The sequence below is a fragment of the Parasteatoda tepidariorum genome, chromosome 5 (genome assembly GCF_982258835.1).
Source record: "Parasteatoda tepidariorum strain Cologne lab strain chromosome 5, Ptep-v5.0, whole genome shotgun sequence".
Lineage (NCBI taxonomy): Eukaryota > Metazoa > Arthropoda > Arachnida > Araneae > Theridiidae > Parasteatoda > Parasteatoda tepidariorum.
In genome coordinates, this window is record NC_141759.1 from 11,496,377 (window position 1) to 11,505,638 (window position 9,262).

Genomic DNA, 9,262 nt, shown 5'->3' on the forward strand with positions numbered 1-9,262 from the left:
GGAAATAGTTTGGTAATGGGCGGTGGACGCTTAACACTAAAACTATCCAATCTCAGTCCAGATATTCACTCTGTGCTGCTTATAAACGTAAATGTTTTCTAATTATAATCAACACTAAAACAAGTATCTCATAGAACAAACTCTTTTACTATCACAGTGTACACAAGATATATATAAAATATGTAGCCAACAAAAGAATAATGTAGGGAATAATATAAGAAATAATCACTGCACCTGCGTTCACGCACTTGCGTCTGGAACATCCTCCCCTCCCTGATCAACCTCAAGAGGAATGATCAGTTGAACAGGTCGGGAGATTTTCTTGCCATCAGAACGTAAAGTACAAAACGCACTTACACACTTACAGGTTACTTACCAGACACACTTACAGGAGATTTTCTTGCCATCAGAACGCAAAGTACAAGACACACTTACACACTTACAGGTTACTTACCAGACACACTTACAGGTCGCAAGTTGAACAGGTCGGGAGATTTTCTTGCCATCAGAACGTAAAGTACAAGTGCGGACTTTTTCATCGCGTCCTTTAATTAGTCCGGTTACCAATGCTCTTTTCCACGTATGTCGTGGTCTTACATCTTCGTGAAGTAATACTATGTCTCCAACACGAACATGAGATGATTTTTGAATGTTACGAACTTGGTGGAAAGATCTTAATTGCAATAAATAGTCCTTTGACCATTTCTTCCAAAATGCGTCTAATAAATCCTGTTGTTGCTTGTACAATTTTGTCAGATTTCTATTAGATGCTACAGGCTGTGAAGGTATGGTTGTAAGTCTTTTACCGGTAAGAAAATGGGATGGTGTTAATGTTTCTTCAGGATCATCATTTCCTTGCTCATAAGCTAACGGTCGACTATTTAATGCGGCTTCAACACCAACTAATGCTGTAGAAAGACCTTCTTCATCTAACAAGGTTCGACCTAGGGATTTTCGCAAACATCTTTTTGTTAGTCCGATCAAACGTTCCCACCATCCTCCCCACCAAGCCGCTCGTGTAACAATAAATTTCCTCTTAATTCCCGTCTGGGCATAATATTGCTGAACTTTTGACGATGTCAAGTTGTCCCATAAAATGGATAGCTCTTTATTAGCGGCATGGAAGGTAGTGGCATTGTCAGTGTATATTGTATGAGGGATTCCTCTTCTCCCTACAAATATTTTTAAGGCCATGAGAAATTTGTCAGTAGTGAGATCTGAAACTAGTTCAACATGTACGGCACGAGTAGTTAAGCAAGTGAAAAGTGCGATATAGACTGTATTTAAAGGTTTCAAGTTACGAACATAAAGTGGGCCAGCGAAATCTATGCCAATAGTAGTAAATGGAAGACAAGGTGTAATTCTGTCCCTTGGTAAAGGAGCTACGATTTGTTGACTTATTTGTTGCCTGTGAGAGTTTACAAGGTAGACATTTATAGAGCACTCGTTTGATGGCTTCACGTCCTCGTATTATCCAGAAGTTGGAACGAATCTCTGAAAGTACTATTTGAACATTGAAGTGATGAAGCTTCACATGTGTGTAGTATATGAAAAGATGTACAAAAGGATGAGAGCCATCAAGAAGCAAAGGGTGTTTTTGCTCATTTTTGAGCTATGCAAACTGTAATCTACCTCCTAATCGCATTAGATTTTCTTGAAGAAATGGGTTAAAACGGCAAATTTTTGAAGATTTTGGCAAAGGGGAATTATTTTGTAAAGCGTTTAGCTCTGCCGAAAAGCATTGCTTTTGCACTATTAGAATCCAATAGTCCAATAGTCCAATAGTTTTTTTGCTGTGTTAAGCTCATCACATGTGAGATCAATAGAAATGCGATGCTTGAATCGACAGTTATATAAGAAGCGAAATATCCATGTTGCAACTCTAAGAAGTTTCATATATGAACTGAAGCGCGATATATCAATAAGAGGTTGGTAAGAAGTTATCAATAAAGATTGAGAAGCTGGTTTACGTAGTTCAGCATGAATATCTGGATTAGCGTCACTCAGTTGTTTTGAAGGCCAAAACTTTGATGATTGTGTTAGCCAGGTTGGTCCTAGCCGCCAAAGATCCAATGATTTAATTTCTGTTGGTGCAACACCACGAGACAAGTGGTCGGCAGGATTTTCATTGCCAGGACAATGCCGCCGTTGTGTTGGATTTCTGTAATTGAGAATTTCGTTCGTTCGGTTTCAGATAAAAGGTTTTCCAACGATTTGTATCACCTTGTATCCAATTTAAGACAACTGTTGAGTCACTCCAAAGTGTCGCTGTGTTCCTATCCAGTTTAGTTTCTGTACAAAAATAATGGAGTAATCGAGCACCCAATAATTCGGCTAACAGCTCTAAGCGGGGAAGTGTTATTCTTTTCAGAGAAGAAAGCCTATTACTACTGCAAACCATTCGAATATGAAATTTAGTATCTTCTGTGAATCGTACGTATAACACTGTTCCGTAAGCGCGTTCCGAAGCATCGCAGAGTACGTGAATGGTAACATCAGAAGATATTCCAATCCATCTGGGGATTCGAATGTTGTTTAAATTTGGTAAGTCTATCGTCCATTTTGACCACCTTGATGCGATAGATGGGGGTAAAAGTTCGTCCCAGTCAATACCACATAGCCATGTATCTTAAAAAAGAGAATTTTTTCTACTACTGTAGATGGTGAGAAAATTCCCGAGTGATCAAAAATCTTTGAGATTGTTTTCAGAAGTAAGCGTTTAGTGACCGGTTCCTTAAATAAATCATGGTCATGCTCCTTAATATTTTGATGAAACGTATCGTCTTCTGTAACCCAATTAACACCTAAGACTTGAGTCTTACATTTAAACTTTATTTTTTCTTTCTTCCATTCGTTTTTCAAAACTTGTGAGTTGGTACCCCATTTTGCTAAAGGAAGGCTTATAAGACTCGGGAGTTCTCGCATTTCATGAAATAGGGTTTTCGCTTCGATTTCTGAATCTACTCCCACAACGAAATCATCCTTGAAAATATTGCCTTTTAGATGTTTAGCTGCTGTGGGATAAATGTTGGAGTACATGCAGGATAATTCGTCAAGGGTAGCTGAAAGAAGGAATGGACTGCTGGTTAATCCAAAGGGCAAACGTGTAAATTGCTGACCACAATTTCATTCTCTAACTGCAAATATCCATCACCATTTTTCCTAGTTTTGAACCACAAAAACTTAGTAGCACATCTGTCTTTTTCCCACATGGTTAATTGTAAAAAAGCCTGACTTCCATCACTAATAAGTGCTTGTTTGTGAAGACGAAATCGTAATAAGGTGGCTAAAATTTCTGGAAGTCAGTTAGGACCTTGTTCTAGAACATCGTTTAATGATAGATGGCCTGGTGTGTAAGAAGAGGCGCAGAACACTATTCGTCCCTTAATTTCTGCGTTTTTCTCTTTAATGACTACATGATGGGGTATGTAATAGCTTTTTTCTTCCTTATCATGATTATCCGGTGCTATTTCAACTTGCCTTTTGTCTATGTAATCTTCCATGAGTGTAACATACATTTCCTTTGAGCTAAGATCTGTTTGGAGCTTCTTGCACAATGTATTGAAGCGTTTTGATGCTACGTGATAGTTATTTGAAGAAAGAGAAACATCTTTCTTCCAAGGTAAACTAACAACACGACGATTTTCTAGGACTTCATAAGAACTGCGAAAGTCTTCCAATATTTCAGAATTGCGAATGGACATTTCTCTGTCTTGCATGGCTTTAATACCTAAAGTATCTAAGTCCCAGAATTTCCTAACTCGATCATCCAAAGTATATGGTAATTTGATGCTAATTTTATGAACTGACGATAAAGAAGCGACAGATGTATGGGATCTGGATCCAGACAAAATCCAGCCAAAGACTGATGGAATGAGCACAATTGTTTCCGAAAGTCTGAAAGGAATCTCAGAATTCACCACCGTCCAGTAATAATCTGTACTAATGAAAACTTCTATAGGCATCTCTTGCATAGTTATTCGGATCAGCAAGCCTAATTTTTTTCTTGTGAGCCGTAGAAGCAATCTCTAATGGAACTGATGGGTGAACTTCATATTTATTAGGACTTTCAAATGCATGAAGATAAATTTCTGACTGATTCCAAATACTTGATAGTTTAAATCTTACTTTGCGTCTCGACTGAGCCTAATTTGATGATGATTCGAATGCATGAATTTCAAGTGAATCAGAGCTAATGACATCTAATTTTAGGTAGTCTACAAGATTTGAATGAATGAAACTGGTTTGGCTCCCACAATCTAAAATGCATCTTGTAAGCTTAGTAATACCAGTTAGGCCAGTTATATATACTCTAGCGGTCTGTAAGTGAGTAAAATTAGGTGTACGAGTATCTGTGTTATTTGTAGAAATAGAGTGGCTAGGTTGATTTGAACTGTTATTTCTACAAATAGAGACATGGTGCTTCTTTTTGCATCTTATACAGAACGCTTTATCTTTTCGAAGGCAATTTTTTATTCTATAGCCACGATTAGTACACAGGAAGCATCTACCAGAGGTTTTTAATTTTGGGCTTCGGGTATCGATATCAGTTATATTCGTACAATCTTGCTGCCAGTGACCGTTAATTTCACAGAAGGCGCAAAATGGAGATGGTTTTTTAGTCAGGTTAGTCTTCTTAGAATTCACATGCAAGGCTGCTGTAGATGTCTTAAATGTGTATTCAAAGTTTTGCTCACCTCGAATTTTTAGTGTTGTGAGAGCACCTTCTACTTCTTCAGATAAATATTGCACTAGTTTATTCATATCACCTTCCGATATTTTCTCTCTTTTTGCGTAAATAATCTATCGTCGACAAATATCATCCGGAAAGGCACGTAAAATGCTTGGAGCCAAAAGGCGCCCGTAAGAGTTGATATCCTCCCCTAAAGCCGTTAAAGCGTTTAGTCTTCTGTTGCATTCTATAAATAATTCATTCAATGCAATAGGAGTGGGATTACGTATTGGCGAAATATTTTCCAAATAGTCTAAATGTGCTTGAATTATTCTGTTTTTGTCACCTTATCGATTTTGAAAAAGTGCTTTTGTAGTTTCATATGTGTCGGCACTAACACTGATTCCGTCAACTAAACGTCTTGGTTCATCTTCTAAATATCCTCGCAAAAACTCATGTTTATCAATTAATGATGAACTATTATTATCGTTAATAGAAGATTTAAATTGTTCCCAGAAACACTGCCATTGTTCAATATCACCTCGAAAAGTATCGAGTTTAATAGTAGGAAGTTTCACTGTGTACGATTGAGAAACGGGTAATTGCATAACGGGTACTTGTGTAACAGGTATTTAAGAAACGGTTACTTCTGGCGATTGCAACGTATTAGATTCAAAATTAGTTCTACTACCAAATATTTTTTTTTGCTTTAAAGATAGAGAGCTCGGCATTATCCACGTATTCCTCAATTTGAATAATATCATTGTCATAATCACCATCTGTTAATAAACTATGAATGCCATTATCCAATTTCTTCATTTCTAACAAGTAATCGGAAAGCCGATGACTAATATATTCGACATTTTCATTTAAAGTGTCAGAGGTTGCAGAAAGATCAGAATTTAATTGCGTAATAAATCGAGTAACATTACCTCGCACTGTTCTTCTTTTTCTTTTCAAAAGTGCCAGACTATCGCCAAGTTCTTTTTCGTTTTGTTTCTCCATCATTGAGTAATACTGATGTTTGACGTTTCGTTAGTTTTTAAAAGAGTGACTGCGTAAATTATTCATCTGATTCGTACTTAATTTTAAACCGAGTTGTTTCGGCACCAAAATGTGTTGGTTATAAACGTAAATGTTTTCTAATTATAATCAACACTAAAACAAGTATCTCATCTAACAAACTCTTTTACTATCACAAGTGTACACAAAATATATATAAAATATGTTGCCAACAAAAGAATAATGTAAGAAATAATATAAGAAATAATCACTGCACCTGCGTTCACGCACTTGCGTCTGGAACACACTCTCTTCTTAAGGACAAAAAGTGTAGAAATTACATTTTATCATATATATATATATATATATTATTATTATTATTATTATTATTATTATTTTTAAAACTTCTATCACATGTTTTTGAGTTTTCTCAGAGTTCTGACAGTTACGAATTTTTATTCGTAGAATTATTCTATATATTTAACAGTTAGTGCGTCTCAGAGTTTTCTTCTCTTTTTTTTAATCTGCAAATTTGATAGTCCGCGCAGCTAGACTTGTGGGGAAACGGTATCTTAGTAAAAGACGGTTCATTTGTAACATTCTAAAGTTAAATTCTTGAAAAAAACAAGAACGAAAGTCTAGCTTAAAATGGTGTTATGGACAACTGCTGATATAGAATTTCAGTTTTTAATCACCAGGTCAATAAATAAGATGTCTTCATGTAGGGAAAAGATGCCATCCATGTAAAGAACTTGCTGCTATTGTTAAAGCATGTTGGCACTAATTCACTAAATCGTTACTTAGACTAAGTCTCCTAAGTTGTTTTATTATCAAAAGGTATGTTTTATTCCAGATTGCATGTGTGATAATGTAGAATGTTTGAGAGATTCTTCTGGTGTATTGAAATGTGTCTGCTTAACAGAATAATAACTTTATGATTCTAATCGTTGCAAAGGTAAACTATAAATTCCACATATTTTTAAAAGGTAAAAATGAATAGCTTTATGATAAAATTAAAACAGAAACAATTTTCTGCGAAATTCTAAATGAATTTTTTTGCCAGAATATTTATCTTCATTTCGCTGAAGCTAATTTGGCTGCTTTATTAAATATATATATATATATATATATATATTTCTAGTGTTGTTTTTGACCTTACTAAACCCATGCTAAGATAGCTAGTGTAGATCCGTCCTAAAATTAAATTTTTGAAGAAGTCAGTTTTCGAATAATAGTTTTTTTAGACATAATAGTTTTTAGAATGCAAATGAAATTAATTTGATAGTATATAATAACGAAGTATTTTTTATAAAATTAAAAATAATTATTTTTATATGTCTAGTCTGCCTTTGTGGTCCAGGAGCAAGCTGTACTTTTAAGAAAGTTTTTTTTTTAAAACGTATGTAAACTGTATTTGCCCTGAAGGTACAAAAAAGGGAGCTTATGAATGTTGTGAAGGTTACCAATAATTTTTTTCTCATAATAATGCGTACATTTTCCACGGTTGTTATTTTTATGGTGATACACTGTCAGTTACCAAAAAAACCAATAGTAAATTTTACTTTCAGTGAATTCAAGCAACATTTTTCAGATAGATGTTTCCAGACTAGTTTTTATTATTATTTTTTAGTCTTTATTAATCTTTTAATGTTTTTCAAATTATAATGATTTTTATTCACCAAAACTTATTCTAATCAACCTTATTATGTTTGTTCAACATTTATAACGCATGCCTATAATCTTCAATAAATCTCAAGGATGTAATGGCTTCGGTTTTTTATTCTGTGATTACCAATCATACAGATCTTAACGTCAGAAGATATCTCATTAATCGATGCATTTACAAAAATATAGTTCACACAAAAAACTTATATGCTTCATCAAGTATGCCATGCTTATTCCTTCTTTAGGTAATAGGGATATGCATCTGATTCTTGAAGCAAGAATATAATAATGGTTAAAACATTTAGAACATTATTTTTGAAATTATTGATAATTTTTTTTATGGATGAAGTTCAAGATATAAATCAAGAAGTTCAGATTTTTTTTGTTTCAAACTTTTTGTATGTACAAAATGTTCGAAAACTGTGTTTCACTTACCATAACCACCACTAATGACATACTAAAAAAATCATAACTTATTTTAAGCTTATGTTTTTATATGTCAAGCTGTGATATCAATGATTTTATATTTTGTACATATTTTTACCTATACGGGACCCCTCATTTCCTCAGTTCGAAGTTCAGCAACATAAATTTAGTAACCTTATATCGGTCCTACATTAGAAGGCATTTTTCATTACATTAGATGCATCTTCCGTCGTAGAAGTTCGGTATCTGTACAGTGTATCAAATAAATAAATAAATAAAAAGAAAAAAAGCGGACTACCCTCAATAACGTTTGATATAATGATCAGATATTGACGTTCTAGAACTCTTCTCTTAATGATACGAGAGGGTGATTTCAAACATGCTAACTTATAAGTGCAGGCGATATTTTAAGTAAAGAGATGAAACACAAAAACGATCTTTTTCCGTATGAACATACCTTTTTTTCTACCGACTTTTATTTCTTACTCCCAAAATATAGGGGGTAACGGCAATTTGGGGAATATGGGCCCCATAATTTGGTCAGGTGAGTGCTCCAAATTTTGTACCCCTCAACGTTAATTTTAAATTTTGCAAATTTCGCGGTATTTCGAGAATTTTTCAAGTAAATTGAAATTTTTTTATACCCAATTATAAAATTCGCTCACTCAAAGATAATTTCTTGCAAAAAATAAATTTTACCAAATATGCATCATTTGCTTAAGAATAATTAAAAAGATTTTGTATCGTTAGGTATACAATTTCTTACAGTATTTTAAGGAAGGTAAAATCGGTCGAATAGTTCCTGAGAGATTGAATTTCAAATCGAAAAAAGATACTTAAATTTCAATTTTTCGGGAACTGTACATATGCAACATAAAATTACATGCTTTGAAATGGGGCAAAAATAGCGGTGGAATTCAATTTTTTTCAAATTTCATTTTTTTTTACCATTCTTAAATAAAATTTCAAAAAAATAACTAATAATTACTAAAAGTTAATTTTTGCATGGAATTATCTTTGGATAAACGAATTTTATAATTGTGTGTAAACATTTCTCAAATCACCTAAAATTTTTCGAGATATAGCGAAATACGCAAAAAGTAAAATTATCATTAAGTGGTCTGAACTTCGGAGCGCTCTCCTAACCAAACTATTGTGGCCATATTTCCCACATTGCATGGGGGTTAAAAATCCATCTGAAAAAAAAAAATGTTTATTCAGAAAAGGTCCATTTTTGTGGCTGATTTCGTTGCTTGAAATATCGTTTATACTTATTAGCATATTTGAGGTCACCCCCTCAAGCTATTAAGATTGAGTCCTAGAACGTGAATTAGATCAAAAGTTATTCAGGTCCGGTCCATTTAATCTTGCCCACTATAGATATTTTTGTCTGACTTTTACTCATTTAAGTGATAGTTAAAACGAGAAACTATGCATTTGTTCTCATAATCTCAGTCTCATATTAACTTATTATTTAAATAAATATGATTACAATAG

General features: G+C 33.9%; 2 protein-coding genes across 2 annotated transcripts; both read right to left on the reverse strand.

The window, feature by feature from the left end:
- Positions 1–450: 450 nt before the first annotated feature.
- On the reverse strand, positions 451–3,212 carry LOC107453192 (uncharacterized). Its single transcript, XM_016069900.3, has 4 exons — positions 3,155–3,212; positions 2,823–3,062; positions 2,133–2,628; positions 451–1,408 (listed from the first exon to the last, which is right to left on the reverse strand). Exons 1-4 carry the CDS (start codon positions 3,210–3,212, stop codon positions 451–453), a joined length of 1,752 nt encoding a protein of 583 aa, XP_015925386.3.
- A 90-nt stretch (positions 3,213–3,302) lies between these two features.
- On the reverse strand, positions 3,303–3,974 carry LOC139426446 (uncharacterized). The gene has a single exon (XM_071185346.1). It carries the CDS (start codon positions 3,972–3,974, stop codon positions 3,303–3,305), a length of 672 nt encoding a protein of 223 aa, XP_071041447.1.
- Between the last annotated feature and the right edge of the window lie 5,288 nt (positions 3,975–9,262).

Coding starts and splice junctions, on each gene's coding strand:
- LOC107453192 (XM_016069900.3), bottom strand. CDS start 3,212: ATGTGGGAAAAAGACAGATGTGCTACTAAGTTTTTGTGGTTCAAAACT. Junction 3,063..3,154: donor GTTCAAAACTAGGAAAAATG/GTGATGGATATT, acceptor TCCTTCTTTCAG/CTACCCTTGACGAATTATCC. Junction 2,629..2,822: donor AGAAAAAATAAAGTTTAAAT/GTAAGACTCAAG, acceptor CTCTTTTTTAAG/ATACATGGCTATGTGGTATT.
- LOC139426446 (XM_071185346.1), bottom strand. CDS start 3,974: ATGCAAGAGATGCCTATAGAAGTTTTCATTAGTACAGATTATTACTGG.